General features: G+C 44.0%; 1 protein-coding gene across 4 annotated transcripts in view; it reads left to right on the forward strand.

The window, feature by feature from the left end:
• The window catches only part of ncoa3 (nuclear receptor coactivator 3), a 30,599-nt gene extending 10,934 nt beyond the window's left edge, over positions 1-19,665 (forward strand). Inside the window, exons 2-23 of one of the 4 annotated variants that reach the window (XM_069713522.1) lie at positions 4,456-4,523; positions 6,392-6,496; positions 6,766-6,926; positions 8,216-8,316; positions 8,519-8,693; positions 8,918-9,109; positions 9,446-9,532; positions 10,532-10,675; positions 11,812-11,959; positions 12,068-12,675; positions 12,822-13,801; positions 13,891-14,014; positions 14,233-14,472; positions 14,614-14,826; positions 15,233-15,350; positions 15,502-15,673; positions 15,915-16,280; positions 16,530-16,712; positions 16,804-17,116; positions 17,220-17,412; positions 17,533-17,731; positions 17,865-19,665. In XM_069713522.1, coding sequence (XP_069569623.1) covers positions 6,411-6,496; positions 6,766-6,926; positions 8,216-8,316; positions 8,519-8,693; positions 8,918-9,109; positions 9,446-9,532; positions 10,532-10,675; positions 11,812-11,959; positions 12,068-12,675; positions 12,822-13,801; positions 13,891-14,014; positions 14,233-14,472; positions 14,614-14,826; positions 15,233-15,350; positions 15,502-15,673; positions 15,915-16,280; positions 16,530-16,712; positions 16,804-17,116; positions 17,220-17,412; positions 17,533-17,731; positions 17,865-17,876 — 4,815 coding nt within the window. In that variant the 5' untranslated portion in view covers positions 4,456-4,523; positions 6,392-6,410 and the 3' untranslated portion in view covers positions 17,877-19,665. The other 3 variants (XM_069713496.1, XM_069713505.1, XM_069713514.1) reach the window with 3 other exon arrangements.
• The last annotated feature ends 1,374 nt before the right edge of the window (positions 19,666-21,039 follow it).

The raw sequence follows: 21,039 nt of genomic DNA on the forward strand, positions 1-21,039 counted from the left end.
TTCATAAAAGCTCAATATCAATACAGAGACGCTTCCGTATTCACAAACTGTTTACTATAAACAACATTATAAAATTGTATTTAATTATAGTTTGCAGTATTATTATTATTTTTTTTAATTTGTTTTAGCCACTCAAGGTTAAAGGGTCATGTATTAAATCTGAGTTGACATCTGGATCAAACAAAACATGACTTCAAAATGAAATTACTCATGGAGCCAGTGTTGAAGCTGGCGGTTGCAGGAAGCCGCAGTTGCATTTAACCCAGTATGTAGCTGGTTTTATGCTCGGCAGGAGGTGGGGAAGTTCTTTGAAGAGAAACAGGAAGTCATTCTGTCCTTTTGTTTCCTTTTTGCACTTGATGTTGCAGACTCTAGTGGACACCTTTTGTTACTTTATTACCTTGCCTCTGTGGTGTGTGTGTGTGTGTGTGTGCGTGCGTGCGTGCGTGTGAAAAAAATACTGATTAAAGTGTGTTTTAGACACACCTCTTTCTCAAAGTTATATTCTCTATAGTCTCTATTTGTGTGTCTGTGTGCTCCAGTTTGTGTGATCTTTGTTTTGGGTGGGCCAATGTTTATTGTTGGGCCTGCCACTCTTTGTCTCAGGGAGCTCAGATTACAGGCTTTATTTTAGGCTGAGCAGGAATGTCGTCCTCACTATTCTGGTCCTGACTAACTGACATTGCTGCTGCTTCGGCCTTCAGCCAAACACCTCGATATCAAAATCAGGTGTTTTTTATAATACCAACTGAAATGATTGGATGGTCCAGAAAAACGCAGTACCAATTAGAAAGAAGTTCACCTCGGTAATGTCATCAGCTCTGTCTGTAAAAGAGTAACCGTCTTTTATTTAGAGAGCTCCGAACAACATGTCAGTATTAAAATACATAGTTCTTTCAGTGAGGAAAGTTAGCATTATAAGACCTGAGTGTTATCTCAGTTGGGATTTCATTATCTGTATAGCTGCTCTCCATCCTCCCCTTATTTTCTCAGTGAGTGAAGTCATGCTTGTTGTGAGAGCTTTGAGACACACCACTTGTATTTGTAAATAATCTTGGCACTGATGATGTTTAAATACTTGTTTAATTACACACAACTGGCATGGGAGGGGTGGTTTTGTTGGTGGGTAGTTAAGAAGATATGAGGAAGCAAAATATCTTGGTCGTAAGAGTCTGGCACTTCTGACAAGCTGAACTATCACATACCTCTGTCAAATGAGTGAGTATTATTTGGATTTCATCAATACCAGTATTGATCAATACTAGTACTGCTTATCGGTATCAATAGTTATCAATGCTCTTAATAATGTGATGGGATTAAAATGGCTAACTAAGTGCATCAGTGCTCTTTCTTTCTTTCTTTAATCCATTTGTTCTAAAAGTTTTAACTGATTGTGGTTTCCAGTTAATTGTAGTTCTGTAGAGAAATAAAGTTAATAAATTAGCCCTGTTAGCCCCTTAGAACTATCTCGTGAAACCACAATCCAGAGAAAACATACACAGTGACAACATAGTTTTGCAAAACCAATGAACATATCCTCATATTTGACAGACACAGGAAAAGGGTTAACTTAACAGGAGGCAAACAAAAACACTGAATGTTTAACAAATGACTGAACGGCCAATCGAAGCACCAAATGCTCCCGAAGCTTATTGATACGTGTTATGGCCAGTTTGGTACCAGTCTCCGACCTCTCCTCTGTACTCATACTTCCTCACAAGTTAAGAAATAAAATGCACTGTCACTGTCCATTTGAAATACAAAAATATTTTCCATTAAAGCACAGAATATAGCCACATTTAAAAGTGTGCCATGTGTCAGTATCTTACTGATTTCTCACTTGAGTTTTGACTGAGCTTCACCAACCACAAAACAACCTGTATTTCCTTTTACTACAGAGAAACCAGCAGCAAAGCCATTTTCAAAGTAATATTATGGTTGTTTCTAATAATAATTGATTTATATTCATTCATTACTTGCATGTTTTAATTGATAGTACAGAATTACCCCACCTGTTGCACTACTTACTGAATCTACGCAAGACGTTCCTGCAACATGTTTCCGTTTTGACCGCTTAAGCAAAACTGGCGGGAATTACTTTTGTTTTAAGAAAACCTTGTCACTACACAGCACACTCACTGACAGGAACCTGCTAGTCTTTCAGCTTACTCTGAGTGCTCTTCCAAAACAGACCTGGCAGATATGAAATTCATGGATTCAGTTCCTACTGCTGCAATTACTGTGCACTATGGCAGTCAGCATTAGACATAAACTATGCAACTTGCTGTTTTTCTCAATTTTAATGTCACTATAATATTTAATTTATTTTGCAATCCAAATTAGTGGTTTTGGAACTTCATTAAAGTAGAAAACTCTAAATCCAATGACAGATTTATTTACTCTAAAGCAGTATAGGACATTGAAGTCACTGCCCACAAGTCTTTCTATATTGAAATAAAAAGGCATCAGACAAGTATAGTTAGAACTGTATCAAAGTTAAATAACCAGCATCAAGTAGCACAGTAAAAACGGTATTTAACTCATTTTCTCTTCCCCTCCTCCTCTATGCACCCCTCCCCCCTCACCTCCTCTCCCCCTCCCCCTCTGCATTTGACTCTGCTTTGACTCCTCCTCCACCTCCTGCGGTCCATATTCACAGGAGTGCTTATTGCCTGGTGTGAATTACATTTCACGTCGAGGGGCTGCTTGTGCATGTACGCTGTGTTTTTATCTGTGTCAGTAAACCAGCACAGAAAGACAGATTTACAAAATGTAACAATAATATCAAAATATATGAAGGTTAACAGTTGGATAAAAAATGCACACACACACAAAGAAAAAAATCCTTAAACCCTTCACGGGTTGATTCTCACTTATGATTTCTGTGTATTGTTGATCTGCAGTTTTGTTGTTGTTAACAGTTGCTGCAGAATTATTAAAGCGTGTTTAGACAGTTGACAGAAAAGGGACCACTTTTCTCTCTTTCTCTGTGTTTAAATTATTCAGCTGCAGCATTAGCTCAGTTGCAGCTCTACGTTTAGGACTGATGTGATCGGTGGTCTGTCGTTGGGGATCTCACACACACACACACACACACACACACACACACACACACACACACACACACACACACACACACACACACACACACACACACACACACACACTCTCTCGCTCTCTCTCAGGGCAGAGTATCAGGCTTGCAACTCGCACGCTGTCTGTGTGTATGTTGCTATGACGATTGTACACTTGTAAATAATCAGGCTAAACCTGAATGCATGTGGTCATGCATAAGTTTTCTTTTTCACATTTTTTATTTTTTTTAATTTATTTTTTTATCTGTCATTTATATTTAGCGTGTCCCGAAAGACTGGCAGCAGTTCAAAGTTCTTTTTCTGTTAATCTGAAAGTCACACTTTATTGTAGCTGTATTATGACCAGTTTGAGCTTATTGTGTGGGTGGGATTATTCTTAGATTTCATGAGGGAAAGAACATCTGACAGGCTTATCTGTGGCAGTAGGATGATGGTGCTAAAGGTCAGTGGTTTTGGGAGCAGTTTGTGCCCAAACATGGAACACCAAGCTCTCTTGGTATTTGGGTAAGGACCCTATAACAGGTACCTCCAAAATTAATTTGTGGATTGAAAAAATGTTGGTAAATAATAAAAATTTAAAAAAAAGTTATTATATCCGAGTGTAACATTGTAACTGTAAACATTGCCCAAGAGAGCTTCTATTCTGTTGATGAAAGCTTTTACAGTTGCTGTGATGAGAAAACACAAACCACTGGAGGGATTTTATTATTCTGATTAGAAATCTAATTCTAAAATACTGAAGGTTATAAAAGCTTTGACAGAATGGTTACCATCGCACAGATACATGTATATTAAAAAAGAAATGGTAGGGGAAAAGGGTGACTTGGTCAGAAGTGCCTTGGTTACCAGCAATCGTAAATGGGAATTATTTTTACTTCTTGTTTTAACTACCATAAAATCATTTTATACATTTTGCAGGAATTTTCTAACCTTTTGTGAAAAGGGGATTAGTTTCATGCTGCATTGTTCTCTGCTGAATGCTGAGTTAGCTAAGCTTTGAAAGCCCTCTGATGGCCAGCAGCAATCGTACAAGGTGGGAGTAAGAACCAGGACGACGGGGAACCAGACTGATAAACAGAATATGAAAATAGGGTGGATGAGTGGCCACATTTCCAGGAAAGGGAAGTGATGACGCAGTGGAACAGGCTGAGGGGAGGACGCAAACAGGATGTTATCTGCTGTGACTTCCTGTGCAATTTTAGAAATCAGTTTTTCCCATGAATTTGTGTAAAAGAAAAAAAAACAGAACAAGCTCATGCTGTTTTCATAGGAAGCGACAGAGGTCTGTAATCGAATAATTGAGTCGAGAGGTTTAGAGAGAACAAGAGTTCATGACCTTTTGAATTTTCTCTGTTTTCAGGAGATGTGAAGACACTGAAGTGACACTCGACCGTGAATGGAGTTTGACTGGGGCTTGTACTGGCCAAGGTGAGCATGCAACAAATGTACAAAATCACTCACTTGTACACTACCTCGACATGGAAAATGCATTAAAGAATTAAACCATTTAATTTTTAACTTTGAGCTGTCATACATCTCACTTTGGCAGCTATTCTTTGTGTAGTTGATGGTTTGTGGAACATCTCATCTTGTCACTGAGCAAGTTTCACATTCCCAGATGAAGCTGACTCAGTTCAGTGGCCTGTTGAGACTCTTCTGTGGTTTTGGTGGGCTGCTGCTGACAGTCTATCACTCTGCTTGAAAGGGGTTGCCTACTTGTGAGGTGTTTCTATGTGATCTCAGTCCTGTCATACTTTTAAAATATTTACATGAGTGTGCTAATGAAATGTATGAACATGAAAACCACAGTAAATAGAGAGTTCTTTTGCTACAGTTATCCATAACGGAGACCCCAGACGCTTTTTAGAAGAACGCTGCATTTCTGTGTAGGAACCGACTGGTTTTCAGGATAGCTTCTCTATGGTACTACTCTGTTGTACAACCCTATTCTCAGAAAGGCTCCAGCAGCCCGCCGCACTGCTGTTTGTCCGTTTCAGGATGTAAAGCTGACTGAGAGCTGATGTCATCTTTCTCCACTGCTGCAGAGGTGAGCCTTAGGACAGAAACCAGGGAGGGAGGAAGGAAGGAAGGAAGAAAGAGAGGAGGGGCGGGCGGGGAGGAGGGGCAGCGAGAGCCACAGCCAGAACACCACAGCCAGATTTAGAAAGGCCTGCTGAAAGGTAGATGGACAAGAAGCATGCAATGCAGATTTATGGTACGGAGTGCGTGTCGGAGTCCTGGTGCTCTTCTAGTAGTAGTAGTAGTAGTAGTAGTAGTAGTGGTGGTGGTGGGTGACTGAGCTGCATGTCCTAGCATGCAGTTGCAGAGCAGGAGTTGCATAATGGCTCCCATCCGCTCTACACTTTTCCTCTCTGGAATGAGCTCACTGAGCTATGTTATGGTGTTGCAGTAGAAGTTGTACAGCCACATACTACAGTTTTGTGTGCGTTTCTGGGTGGGAATCGGAAAGAGCAGTGACCTTAGAGGCTGGCTACAGGGGTTTCCTCTAATGTGAACTCTGAGGGGTCAGACACAGGGCAATGCCAGAGCAAGAAAACAAGGGAAGGGTCCCCAGCTCACTATTGCTACACCCAGGGAGGGAGGGAGAGGGGAGGGAGAGAGGGAGAGAGAGAGAGAGAGAGAGGATTTTCTGGAGATGGTATGGTGGAAATGGTAGTTAAAACCTATTGGAAAAAAGAACAGATGTCTAGTATGAAGGCTCACAAGCCTGAGCAGTGTAGTTTTTACTGGTGCAGTCTCAGGCAGTTAGACAAAAGGGGCAGACTGGTGACTATGTGCCTTGCTGTGACTGTAGCTACTATCAGTCTTCTCCCTTACGGACTGTGCCGTGACATGCCTGAGCATGTACTAACTGATTTGTGTGGTGCTGCTGCTGCTAGCAGAGTGGTATCCTTCTAGTGGGCAGGCTGGCTGAACGCAGGATGACCCATCTCCCCCGAGGCTCCAAATCACTACATCATCATCAGTCGCTCCTCGCAGTGGAACAGATGAGATTTCACTCCCATCAAACATAGAGCAGAAACCAAGGCTGCTTTACTAACTGGATATGCTGCCCTTATAAATCTGTAGGACTCTACTCTTCCATGGAAGTCACTTCGTTTATAGCCACTCATTTCTGAGCGGCCTTGGCAAAAAAACAGCTGAGTCCACACTTATCTTTTGATTGGATTGTACCGCACATATGAGTATATAAAACAACACTCTCACGTCATCCTCTTTGATGACATTGCACCAGCTGTATATGTGTGTATATATGATGTGCGGTTGTGTTACAGGTGCTGATATGTGCTGAAGATGAGTGGCGTAGGAGACAACTCGTTGGAGCCGCTGTGCTCCGACCGCAAACGTAAACTGTCCACCTGTGACACACCAGGCTTAGGGTGAGTGCTCCAACTTCTGTTGAATGGATTTCATGCATCAGTCCACTGTCTCTTCTGCTGTTTTAAGTGTGAATGTCAGCAAGTTCCGTCTGGTCACTTTTTTCCTCCTGACCTCCCGTTAGCATCCCCAGTTCAAACGTGTGTCTGCTGCTAACAAAATAACTCGGTTCATCTGAGCCCTGTATGGGCCGTATGGCCTGCATACGGATGGGGCATGGGGAGGTGAGGTTGTCATGGCAACATGTCTAATCCCCTTGGCGCCCCGGCAGGTGTGACAAGCGTCGGAGGGAACAGGAGAGCAAGTACATCGAGGAGCTGGCTGAGCTCATCTCTGCCAACCTCTCGAACATTGACAGCTTCAACGTCAAGCCTGACAAATGTGCCATCCTCAAGGAGACTGTGAGGCAGATCAGACAAATCAAAGAGCAAGGTACCACCTCTGTGCAAATTACACCCATACACTCCCGGTCCTGAGCACAGACACATACGAACAAGTATAATTTCCCTTTTTTTTTTTTTTTTTTTTTTTTGCTCTTGTTGTTTTTTCCTCTTTGTGTTTGTGGAGTGACCAGTGGGTAAAGTTAGGCTTGTCAAGTACCCTCCTGCAGGACAGATGATCCCAGCGATGAAGTGGTGTGTTTGGTTCATGGCCAGGCCGCTTCAGACCGACAGCCAGTTTGGCTGTGTGTATCGCTGGGGGTAAATGAACACCAGTAATTGAGACCAATCCTTGGTGGTCATGGCTCAAGGCTGTCAGTGACAGTGAGTATCTGTTAGTGCCAAACCCTGCTCCTCTCTGGGAGACTAATGACAGTGGAGACTCAGAAATCAGACCTTATAGAGAGTCGCTCCTATCCGTAGGCCATTTTCCAATCATTTTGCAGATTTGACTTGATTAAATACGCAGAGGCGGATATTTTCCTCCACCTGTTTTTAGCTTTTTTGAGATTAGATCTGAGAGGATAAGTGGGGCAGCAAGAAAGAGAGCAATCATATTGGAATCTACCCACAGGGTCACAGCTGGCTACTGCAAGTCCTGGTGTTGTGCAGCCAAGTTACCATAGTAACACAATGGGAATGATGGAGGGCCTCCCTGTTTTCTTCTGTCCTCTGTCTGTTGTCTATTTAATGCACCTTTTCCCACCCCCACCCCTTGTTTACACATCTTTCCTCTTTGTGGACAGTTTCTTGGATGTGTGTATTTTTTCACGTCACTGACTGTTTTCCCATCTCTGTTTGGTTGTACAGCCATTTTTGAAATAGTATTTAATCAAGTGTCAAACTGTTTTTAATCATGCTTAGTGTCTCACCACGAATGACCCCGCGAAATAGAGTGGTATCTAACAAAGCCTCAGACACATGCTGATTTTAAAAATAGAAAGGCATGCTAACCATGCACTCATGACATGTGCTGCCATCTGGTGGCCAGAAAATATATTTTATTTTAATAGCGAAGCGGTAAATCATAGAATGGTTGACTTGAAATTATGGCAGACAGTATGATAAAGGGACATACAAAAAATATCTAGTATATTGTGTCTGAAACATCCCAGTCACGCAGCACACGTATCAAAACCTGTCAACAAAGTGTTCTAAGTATTAAAGTTGTTATATGGAATAATTTGTAATATGTAAAGCACTAGGTAAAAAGTCCCGGTGCCAAATTGTAGAATTATAATTCTCTTCATCAGCAAAGCGATGTGCTTCATCTGTCCTCAGGAAAGAGTTCTTGCAGCGATGACGATGTTCAGAAGGCGGATGTGTCCTCCACTGGTCAAGGGGTCATTGACAAAGACCATCTGGGACCGCTGCTCCTACAGGTCAGCTTGGGGACGGTCACTCGGGGCCAACACCAATTAGCAGCCCCTCCATATGCTGGGCTGGTGCTTTGCCGTCATTGCTCATATGTTGACAAAAACATCTGAGCTGGCTTCGACAGGAGCGACCAATAATGACTGATTTTTGCATTGATTAGTCTTCACTTCACTCAACTGTCCACGTTTGTGTCCCTGCTGTTCTTAGGCCTTGGACGGCTTTCTGTTTGTGGTCAACCGAGAGGGCAGCATTGTATTTGTGTCAGACAATGTGACGCAGTACCTGCAGTACAAGCAGGAGGAGCTGATCAACACCAGTGTGTACAACATCATTCACGATGAGGACAGAGAGGAGTTTCACAAGAATCTACCCAAGTCTAATGGTGAGATATGAGTCCATACCTGTGTCGTTGTGAACACGTTTAAGATCATTCATACCACTTACATATGTGTGTACATGATTGAACACACACACACACACACACACACACACACACACACACACACACACACACACACACACACACACACACACACACACACACACACACACACACACACACACACACAGTCCTGGTCACTGGTTTGTCCTTTTTCCTCTTCACAGCACCAAATGGAGCATCATGGGGTGGTGAGGCCACCCGTCAGAAGAGCCACACCTTCAACTGTCGTATGCTGGTGAACTTTGTCCACAGTCAGAGTCATGGGTTGTCAGAGGAGAGACCCGCGGGCCAACGCTATGAGACCATGCAGTGTTTTGCTCTCACACAGCCCCGGGCCATGATGGAGGAGGGAGATGGTAAAAGCCAAAGTTTACAGTTTTGAATATTTTTGCTGTTGTAGTAGTTTTCAGATTAAAAAAAAAAAAAATAGATGTAAAAATGTTCAAGAAACAACCTCTAACGTATATTAATGCAGATGATATTATGATGAGTTCACCAACATTTGTGCTGCAAAACAGGACTCGTTTTTATTACCTATTGTTGTACTTGGCTTCCACATAGTGTGCAGACCGGTCATCTTCTATGTTGTTTGCTAAGTTTATTTCACTTGCATTTTGCAAATAGTTGACTCTTCAGTTTCTCCTCCTGTGTAGTCTAATGAGGACCTAACATTGCGTTGCCTCTTTACTCAGATTTGCAGTCATGTATGATCTGTGTGGCTCGACGCATCACCGCTGTAGAGAGGACAGAGAGGTTCAGCACTCGCCATGAACTGTCTGGTAAGTGCCCACTGTGTTACACCCAGTAGATGCAAGTACTGACCCAAGTGTGTTCATTTTGTGTACAGCTGTATGAAAACTTTGATGCAGATGAAATGTTAAGTTGATTTTTGAATTGAAAAAGAGCCCTGCAGCAAACGCGCATGGAAAAATGAGCTTCTCTTCAAATGCTAATGAACTTTATTTCATGAACATTAAAATTTTAATTTAAAGAATGAACACCTCTCTACGAATAAAGTTTGATAACTTAATTAAATCCCCAGGCTTTAATTGACTGATTAAGACTTATAAGGCAGGTCAAGCATTGTCGGCTCATGACAGCTCCACAGCCTCATAAGGTGTCTGACACTTCAATCGTTGTGGTAAGATTTAACAACCATTGGCTCCTCTGAGCAACAGAAGATATAAGAATATAATTGATGCCTACAAAGCAGGGGAAGGCTGTCAGAAGATGTCAGTGCTTCGAGCTCGAAATTTCCATAAAGAAATGTCATTGAGACGAGCTGTGGAAGCCAAGATGACCTCTGAAAGACCACGAAAACTTGCCGTATGATTTAAAAAAGCTGCAGGAAAGTTTAGCTGACGCAGGGCTGGACGCTCTATATGTCATCAGCGGGAAATCATACTGCAGGGATTGTATTTGTCTTTTCACTAAAAATGAACAAAATATTTAATTTGCCCACGGAGCCCAAACGTGTGAATGCCTTCATACATATAACATGACATTTGGAAATGTTTTTTCTTAGGCACAGCCGCTTACTTAGTCAAACAAGCTGAAGTTAAAAATTCAGTGTTAAGTGACATTTGTTAATGTGTGGTTGTCCCTTTTAAATAAAATGTATTTATTTATACTTTCATCACTTGTACTGATACCACAATGTGACTTTTAATGCCACGCTATTCTACATATTTAGAGATGTCTTAATACACCATATTAGGAATATGCCCTATACCTAAAGTTCAGGCTTTCTAATACTAACTGTGCATCATCTGTTGCAGGTAAACTGATTGAAATTGAACAGCAGAGCTCCCTTCACACCACTATGCGTCCAGGCTGGGAGGACCTGGTGAGACGCTGCATGCAGATGTTCCTCCATCGAAGCGATGGACAACCGTGGTCTTACAAACGCCACTACCAAGATGGTACGTAGCTGTGTGTCTCCCTACCGTCCAACCTCTCCTGCCACCATCACTCCGTCCTCAACTAAATAAGTTTGTGTGCATTAACAAATATATGCAATAGCAACTTCATTTCCACACTTGTGTTTTCAATGCGAGTAGATTACTTAAAATCAAAGCATCGTCTTAGACATTGTTATGATCTTTTTTCATTGGCATCGGGAGAACAGGTTGAGCTTTCTTATGAAGGCAGCAATCACAAAAGTATATAAGGAATGTAGCAGAACACAAGTCATCACTTTAAAATGTTTGGTATGTGGGATATGAATAACAGGGCAACACTATTAATATATAATCTCCACTACAGCAGAAAACATTACGTGACGCATTGAATTACACTGACTGTCTGATGTGTAACAGAGGATGACCATGCAGGGTATCCACAGTATACAGTGAATGATCACTGTGTTGACCTGTAATCTTAATAGTCCTGTTTGGGGGCAGGGCTAAAGCAGGATCGTTACTGCCCATGACTAAGCTGTGCATTGCCCTAGACTGTTTGACCCAACTAGTCGTCATTTAGTTGTGTAGAAAGCAAGACAGTGGTCTCTATTCCCAACTTGCAGCACTGCTGTGATTCCTGAAAAGTCTCTTCAGTTTGTCGCAGCCTCTGAATCTCAAATTGGTTTTCTTTTCGAAAAAATGCACACATTTATTGCTGTCAATGCAGCCAGTGGACTCGTAATCAAATTGTTCCACTTCAGATTACGATAGGTCTTTTACTGCAACTACAGAAAGTACAGTCAGTACTTGGTCAATGGTGATGACTGCATGGCATCTTGATAGAAACATTTTATTTAGAGATAGAAATCAATGCATTTATGTCAGCAGATCACTTTATATAAAGGGGAATTGTAAAAGAAGAAGCTAGAAAGCAAAGCTTTGATGAAGAGGTATGCGTGACATGTTCTCATTGCAGTTTTGACTTTCATCATGTTATCTTGCCTCTGTGTTGTGTCAGGGGAAAATACATTGGTTATTGTACCACAACATATGGCAGCGGGTTTATTAGCTGTTTGTTTTGAATGTTGATAGTGTGTATGCCTTTGTTTGATACCAGCTAATTTGGCGGGACTTTAATTCTTCTTTTTTTGCTCCAGCTTTCCATAATAGCCACGCGGAGACTCCACTCTACCGCTTCTCGCTCTCTGATGGCACCCCAGTTACAGCCCAGACGAGGAGTGACCTCTGTAGGAATCCCAACACAAATGAGCCGCACTCTTTCCTGTCCACACACTTGCTACAAAGGTACAAATGCTCTAACAATTTACACTACCTAGTAATATGATTTTACTACACCTTTGAGATTAATCAGTCTTCTGTTTTCAATGACCGTTATTTGAATTTTCTTGTCAGAGAGCACAATGGTTACCGTGGGAACCAGGGTGGTGGCTTGAGGCCTCAAAACATGGGTGTGAACAATCCCAACCAACAGATGAACATGGGCCCTGGAGGTAGCATGGGCATGAGCAGGGGCTACAGCATGGCTGAACAGGGCAACATGCCACAGAGAGGAGGGCCTCCATACGCAGGGGGCGGCCGCATGAATCCCATTAACCAGATGAATCAAATGAACCCCATGCATCAGATGAATCACATGCATCAGATGAATCAAATTAATTCCATGCATCAAATGAACAACATGGGTCAGATGAATCAAATAAATTCCATGCATCCAATGAACCAAATGGGGTCCATGAATCAGATGGGCCATCATGGTATGCACCAGCAGCACCAGCACCAGCACCAGCACCAGCAGCAGCAGCAGCAGCAGCAGCAGCAGCAGCAGCAGCACCAACATCAGCACATGGGTCAGTTCCACGGAGCTGGAGGTGGAGGGTATGGGATGGGAATGACCAGCCCCTCCCAGGCCAATCCAGGGATTAACAGTCCTCAAAATGTCATGGGTTCACCCAGAATCAGAGGAAGCCCCAAGACGGTTGCCAGCCCCTTTTCTCCCGGAGGTATGAGCTAAACTTTTTTAGAGGTCTCAAGAACAATCAGCAACATTTGATATGCAAGTTAACTAGATGGAGATAATCACACCTTCTTAAATCACATGTTTTCTGACATTTGTTTTTTTTTCACTTCATGGTTGTGTCCTTTGCAGGTATGAACTCTCCCATGAGCTCCACTCACTCTGGTAATTCAGGAGGTGGAGGAGGGGGCGCCACCTTCTCCAGCAGCTCGTTGAATGCTCTTCAAGCCATCAGTGATGGAGTGGGCAACCCAATGCCTTCCTCACTCACCTCTCCTCCTCCTCCTCACAAGCCTGACAGCTCCCCAAGCATCAACTCCACCAATCAGGCTACAGGGGGACCGTGTAAACCGGGCCTCCCAGCCTACTCTGACTCCAAGAGCCCAGGCAGCTCACTGGGAGCCGGCGGAGAGCAGCAATCGCACCCACACACACCCACCAGCGAGGGCCCTCCTGACAAGCCAGACAGTCAGGCCAGCAGAGAGGCAGGTCTGAGTGGAGGAGAATCCAACCGACGGGTCCCTGACAATCCGTGCCACAAGAAGCTCCTGCAGCTCCTCACCTCCCCGACAGATGAGCTGGTGCCACCGAATCACGCGCCAAGCTTCAAGACCAGCGCCACACCTGAGGCTAAAGACGGAACAGCAGGTGTCACCAGTCCCTCCTCAACAGGAGTGTCCTCCTCCACAGGCGGGAATCATGGTGCCGTGTCCTCTTCTGGTGGCACAGGACATTTAACAAGTCAGTCACTGCAGGAGAAGCACAAGATCCTCCACAAGCTCCTGCAGAACGGAAACACTCCCGATGAAGTGGCTCGCATCACAGCAGAGGCCACCGGGAAGAGCAGCTTGGATTCAGGGGCACCAGAGCCGGGACCTGCAGCCCCCGGAGGGGGAAGAGGATCCGAATCAAAGTCGGAGCAGCACAGCCCTAAGAAGGAGAAACCCCACGCCCTCCTTCATTACCTCCTCAACAAAGACGACACTAAAGAAGGTGGTGATGTGAAGCCAAAGCTGGAAGATTTGGAGGGGAGAGGAGCTCAGGGAGTGGGGGTCACCAGCTCGGACCCCCACTGCACAGATGGCAAGGTCAAGCTGGAGCCATCTGATGAGGTAGTTATTTTGCTCCAGATCTCTTGCATGTTGTTAATTCTTCCCAGTCAGACATTATTTTTGATCATTCTTGCTTTCTGGTGGTGCAGACGGAGACCCTGGAGACCATTCTGGGTGCCCCAAGGAAAAACTCTGGCTTCTACCCCGAACCAGACTCCAGAGCCGGGAAGGAAGTGGGAAACAAACAGGGAAATATTCCTGACAGTTTACACGGTGAGTTAGTATAATCAAGTGCAATGTATAGATTAGTCAAATACTGCACATGCTGGTTGCAAAAAAAAACAAGAGTATGCCTGGTCAAGATAGTAAAGCAGCTGTGTTATGTGGGATTTCAGTCACTTGGTGTCACATCCTGGATCCTTTTCAATCTGCAGCAGTCATCAAATTCAAATGTGTAAACGTGTCCTAAACCTGCTATTGTGTTGTTTCAGACGGGGAGAGAGGCCCCATGCTTCCAAGTCAGCGAGCTGCCTATCAAAGAGCTTTGTCCATGGATGCTAAGCCAATGGGTGGAGAGGGAGCGGTAGGAGGCGGGCTGGCTACAAGAAGGAACGTCCCTTGTCCTACGCTGGTCAAACAGGAGAACATAGACGCCCCTATCCGACCTGGAGCCGTGCCCAACGGCTTTCCGGGAAGCATGAGTGCGTGTCCACCCCGGGGCAATCCAACAAGTAACTTAAACACTTACTTCTTAACACGACTACTTACTGTTAAATTTTTACTTAAACCCACAATCTTTGAAAGTACAGAAGTTTAGTGTGCTGCGTTCACTGTTTCTAAGCTTTTTGGTGAAACACTCTTGTGTTGTTCAGGAGGTGTGGGCAGAGGCATGGGGATGCATCAGCGCCATCCCATGGCAGGCCCAGGAGAATGGGGGATGGCGAGACCCACTGGCAGCCCTGTGGCAGGACTGGGACACCCAGGCATGGGGCGCACTGGTCCAATGGGAGGACCCATGATCAACCGCTCCAACAGTGCACCTGGAAACACCAGGTCTATGCTGCAGCAGCAACTTATGGATATGGGTATGTCTCTTGTAACTAGTGCGTGTTTCATCCATCCATCCATTATCTATACCCGCTTTATGCTGAACAGGGTCACGGGGGGGCTGGAGTCTATCCCAGCTCACTTTGGGCGAAGGCAGGGTTCACCCTGGACAGGTCGCCAGTCTATCACAGCTCCAACACGTAGAGACAGACGGAAACAGAGACCGTTCACGCTCTTATTCACACCTAAGGGAAATTTGTAGAATCACCAATTAACCTGAAGTGCATGTTTTTTTTGGATGGTGGGAGGAAGCCAGAGTACCCGGAGAGAACCCAGCATGTTTCATGATTTAGATCAATTTGTGTTTAATAAACATCTGTATTAAAATGAACTAAATAATGTGACTCATTTTTAATCCTACATTCCCCATTTTCACCTCTGAAGGTACTCATGAAGCTAAAATGAGCATGAGCCCATTTGGTGGACGTGGGCCCCCACCTCAGTCCCCCTCCTGGCCAGACTCTGCCATGGGAATGGACAGACCACAGAGCCACACAAACAGGTAAAAACCCTTTGCACCGGCACTTGCTTAATCTCACCGGATTGTTTCTAACTCCGTCGACCTCGGGCTACATTCAGATAGTAGAGTCTGTGATCGCAGTCTTCTTTTCTTGATGGGACTTAACACTTAACTCTGTCTTCTGTTGGATTAGGGACCAGTTTGCACACCCCCTGAATGAGCTGCTGGGGCCCCTGGCTAACAGCGAGGGTCCAAGTGATGAACGGGCTCTTCTGGACCAGCTGGACTCTCTGCTCAACACTGCTGATGTCATTGCTCTGCAGGAGATAGACCGAGCCTTAGGCATCCCTGAAATAGTAGGCCAGGTACAGTGTAAATTATGACTTGCATACATCCATAACCAGTGTTGCAGCCACTTGACTGTTAACTTGTATTAAATGTTGTTAAACTCCCAGAGTTTTTTAGCTCTGTGCTCTGCAGTCCCATCTGGCAGCTCTGGCAGTAATTTAATTAAATACTGTTGGCAAGATTTGTGTTGCTTGCTGGCATGGTAATTGCAGTAAAACTTCCTTTGTCTACTAACATGACAACTACTTTGTACACCAGGCCCAGGGACCTGAGGGCCACCAGCAGGGCCAGGATCAAGGCCAGAGAACTCCATCAGAGCCTTTCCCAGGGCCTGACTCCTCCATAGTCATCGACCAAAAACCCATGTACGGCCAGGGCTACCCCGGGCCCCCCGGGCCCCCTTCCATGGGCATACAGCCCAGTTATGGCGGCAACACGATACAAGGCCAGTCTCCTGGAGGCTTCAACCCAATGATGAATCAGATGGGCCAGACAGGAGTCTTCCCGGGAATGGCAGGCATGGGGGGGATGGGCAACCCCCGTGCCAACATGACAAGACCTCGCATGATGACTGCCACCAAGCCTCTTCGACTGCAGCTACAGCAGAGACTACAGGGACAGCAGGTGATTTTGCGCACACACAGAAACAAACACACACACACACACACACACACACACACACACACACACACACACACACACACACACACACACACACACACACACACACACACACACACACAGATAGTGTTGGACTGAAAATATAATAGGTGAACTTGTTTCTTGGCGTTATTTATCTTCCTGGGTGTTTTGATTAATTGTGAACATCAAAGAAGGTGCATTAAAGTGTTGTGCTTTTGTTGCATCTTTCAGTTTATGAACCAGACACGACAAGGCATTAAGATGGAAAATAACCCTGGAGTAAACCCTGCCATGCGTCCGGGCATGCAGCCGGGCATGCAGCCGGGTATGCAGCCGGGCATGCAGCCGGGTATGCAGCCGGGCATGCAGCCGGGCATGCAGCCGGGCATGCAGCCTGCAGGCATGAGTGGTCAGGTGTGTAGTCAGCCCTTCATATATAATGTAGTTTGCATTCACTTGCCACTTTTAATAAAGGTAGCCAAGTCATCATTATGTTTATCTGTAGCCTGGTTTCCTGAACGCCCAGATGATGGCTCAGCGCAGCAGGGAGATGATGACCATGCAGATGAGGAGGCAGCGGATGATGATGCTGATGCAGCAGCAACAACAGCAACAACAGCAACAGCAGCAACAACAACAGCAACAGCAGCAGCAACAACAGCAGCAGCAACAACAGCAGCAGCAGCAGGTTCAGGGAGCAGCAGGAGGCTTCAGCCCCCCTCCTAATGTCACAGCACCAGGAGGCATGGACGGCCCCATGGGAGGCCCCCCCATGAACCAGCCGGGACAGCAGGGTTTCAGCTACGGAGGTAACTATGGTGAGTTGACTGGGACAGAGCCAGCCATCTGTATCAGTTTCTCCTGGATGTTTTAAGTTTCCCACTCGTGACTGTTCTCTTGTTGCTGTTGTTGTATTTGCAGGGCTGAACCAGCAGGGGGACCCATCATTCGTTGCTCCTGGTAGCAGCTCACCAGGAAACATGATACAGGGGCGAATGGGAGGTCCTCCACAAAACCCCATGATGCCAGGGATGCAGGGAAATGCTCAGGGGGGGCACATGTACCCGTCTGGAGACATGAAAGGCTGGCCCCAGGGCGGCATGCCACGTAACAAGTATGTAGCATTGTTGAATCATCAGTTATTCAAGTGTAGGTTTGTAGTTTGAAGAGTGTGATACTTCTCACAGTAAAGTGGCAGAGGTATATAACTTCTTTTATTTTTGTGTTTTCCCAGCTCATACCCCCAGCCACCGTTCCCCCAGCAGGGCAACCAGGGCCAGTTTGCACCCATGATGATGAACAACTCCATGGGTGGCCCTGGGCCGGTCAGTGGGGCCGGTGCAGGGCAGATGGCCCAAATGCCAGGACAGATGCAGGCTCAAATAGGCATGAACCCTATGGGAATGGGCAGAATGCCGATAGGACCTGATCAGGTAGAAAATGCTGTAAATCAGAGGGATTTAGTGCGCTGACATGAAGTTCAGCTGAGTTCAAACACGTTAGACATTTAAAGGAAAGGTTTTTTTTTTTTTTTTTTTAATTTCAACTGTTTTTGTGTGTCTGCAGAAGTATTGTTGAGGACTGACGGCAGAAACTGGACCCTTTCAGCTGTGGCAGAGCAGGCTGGACCATGAGAGGAGACACACACACACACACACACACACACACACACACACACACACACACACACACACACACACACACACACACACACACACACACACACACACACACACACACACACACACACACACACACACAGTTGGAGTTCCCCAGTATAAAATGTAACACAGAAAACTCAGCACAACACTCTGTTGGCCCCGGAAGAAGTGGCCAACAAGGACAAATGTGGGCTGGGTTTCATCCCCAGCTGAAGCTTTGCATACCAACACAAACATAAAGCAGCAGTGTGTGTACGTGTGTGTGTGTGTGTGTGTGTGTGTGTGCGTGTGTGTGTGTATTCAGGTGACTAACCTGAAGCTGTCGGGCAGTATTCAGCATCATGGTCAGGCTGCAGAACAGGACTACGGTACAACTGGCTGTAGCTGCACTTTACCTGGAGGCTTCTGTGTGGGGGGGGGAAAACAATTGATGCAATATTTCTTCGTCATTACAGCCTTACTAGAGATTCAATGCCTTCACAACAATGGGTTTCTGCTTTTTCTCTTTTCTTATCCTTTGGATGCACCTCATTCTTAAAAGTCATTGGAAGCTATAAGCACACAGTTTACGATGTTATGCAGATTGGAGCAATAACTCTCACCTCTATGCTTTAGACTGTAACTGAGCATCATAATCCCTGTTCTAAGCAAACTAATGGTACTGCAGTATTAGATGTCTCAAATATCCTCTGTGAATATGAATTGTAAATATTCTACAAAATATATCAAACATGCTTTTTAAAGGCCCGTTGTTGCACAAAGACCTGGTTGTATTTTTGTGTCCCATTGGTCAATACTAATGGGTTCTTTTCATGCTTTTGCAAATATCGCAGGTATGTTTGGGTTTCTGTTCCCTTGTTTATCATTTTCTGACTGCTTTTTTAAGTTTCCCCCAAAAAAAGGTATGTATTTCATGTTTTTAGCACAGCACCTTTTTACTTGTGACGAGTGTCTGATGTGTTGAATGTTTGACACATAAAGTGATGATTTGTGTTGAGTTCTGTGTGAGCTGAGCTGTGTGCGTTCTGTCTGCAGTACAGTGAAGTCGAGAGCACAGATCTCCTCAGTTCACCAATAAGCCTGGTTCTTGCAGTGTTCTCCTCTCTCCCTCCCACCTGCTCTGTCTATCAAGTGTATTTTTATTCCCACCATGTTCTTTTGACTGTTCTCAACTCGCTGAATCTACCTTTTCAACATGCGCAATCCAAAGATATTTTTCCACATCTGTGTATAGTTTCTGAGGTTTCTGGTGTACATTTTTTATGATGCGTGTTATATTATTCTAATGGTAAATGGGTACATATCATGGATCTGTAAAAGTGTCAGGATGGTTATGGACATGGGATTGGTTGTTCCACGAGTGAGAAGCTTATCAGATTTTACATTCAGAAAAACAAAACAAAAAAATACAAAGCATGTTTTGCTGTGATAGAGAAATACCAATGGAATGAAATCCACTTTAAGACATATCAATATCTCATCTATTTTTCAGGAAACAACTTCATTTTATGTCCAGGATTTGTTACTTCAGGAAAAAAAGGAACTTTGTAGAGTTTAAAGTGCAAGAAGAAGCGAGAGATCATTTGGTTTGTTTTTCTTTGTTTGGATGTCAGATAAGCTGTCATTTTGCAGGATGTATATTACAGATTTGTTTTTTGTTTTTCAGTTGATGTTGATATTGATGTAAATACAAATTTCTATTTAAACACTCTTGACTCCAGCTGTCTAGTTTTTTTTACCAACTGATTTTGTGCAATGTTGTTTTTCTGTAATTTACTTAGTCCCAGTGTGGTTACAGGAAAACTCAGCCAGTTTACTGCACTGATACAATAATTAGTTTCACCAGACAAAACAGATGAGAGCCTCTGCTCTCAGGTTATTGGAAAACGCAAATGAAAAAATTACCCATTCTCTTTTTTTAGTTGCAATATTCTGTCAGGAGAAAAACGACTTTTATTTTCAACAATACACTACTTTGTAGTGTAAAAAAAAGAAAACTTGAAACAGTTGTTAATTTCAAGTCATCATAAAACCCATAAGTGTGAGTCAAAATATGTTAAACTTGCTGATAGATCCTGAGAATTTATTAAATCCTTTAGAATAGATATAACACACTGAGGCACAGTGGTGGAAGGAGTACTGGTATCTCTGACTGAAAGAGCAATACCATACTACATTCAAAGTACTTCTTGAGCATTATTAGCAAAAACTACTTAAAGTATCAAAAGTAAAAGAATTTTCTTCATCACCTTACTGATCATCCTCAATAGCTTTTTACTGTGGCTGGTTTTAACTGCTTAAATTATAGATGGGTATTTTACTTCTGTGGTTCGATAATTAAAAGTTCTTCTGCCAACACACTCACTTTTTAAGGTTTTTCCTAATCCAGAGTTTCTTTTAAATAAATGATGCATGGTTTATACCATCAGTGTCGGTGTTACCAGAAGAGGGCGTTGTTGTCTTTTAATGTCCTCACTGACACGTCCTCTGCCACACACAGGACGATACAAGCTTTTTACGCAGCACATGACTGCAATTCATTTCATGCTCGCAAGAGGGGGCAAGCTACCAGAGAGAGTGGAAGGAAGGGGCATGAGGTTTGAAGCCCACTCAGGGATTAGAATAATAATAATCATTAGGATTGAAGCGCATATAAAACCCACGATGCAGCTCTAATTGGATTGAATGGGGTAATATAATATGGAGCAAAGACTTATTGTGGAGACCACAACAGCCTGGTGTTCATTTTCTCCACAGCTCAGTCACATTACGTAAGGGGCATTTGTATCTGCCATATAGATAATTATATGTGATTAACAGTGGAGACGGAATAAAATTAATGATTTAACAGTATTAAGAAAATCACTAAGGAATTTTTTTCCTTTTTTTTTAAGTGTTAAATACTCCTGTTGAACTACTTGTGGACACTTATCTGACAGCTCAAGCAGTGCAGGACTCTCTTTTTTTTTTTTTTTAAAGAAGTGTAGCCTATATATTATTAGCAAACTTATGGCATAAGACTGTACTGTGGGAATCTCTACCCGGGAGCTACTCTCCCTCTCTCTCTCTCTCTCTGTGTG

This window comes from Brachyistius frenatus, unplaced genomic scaffold (assembly GCF_029030835.1).
Source record: "Brachyistius frenatus isolate BFR_SWC_R1_liver_20210118 unplaced genomic scaffold, ASM2903083v1 Contig_4, whole genome shotgun sequence".
In the NCBI taxonomy this organism is placed as follows: domain Eukaryota; kingdom Metazoa; phylum Chordata; class Actinopteri; family Embiotocidae; genus Brachyistius; species Brachyistius frenatus.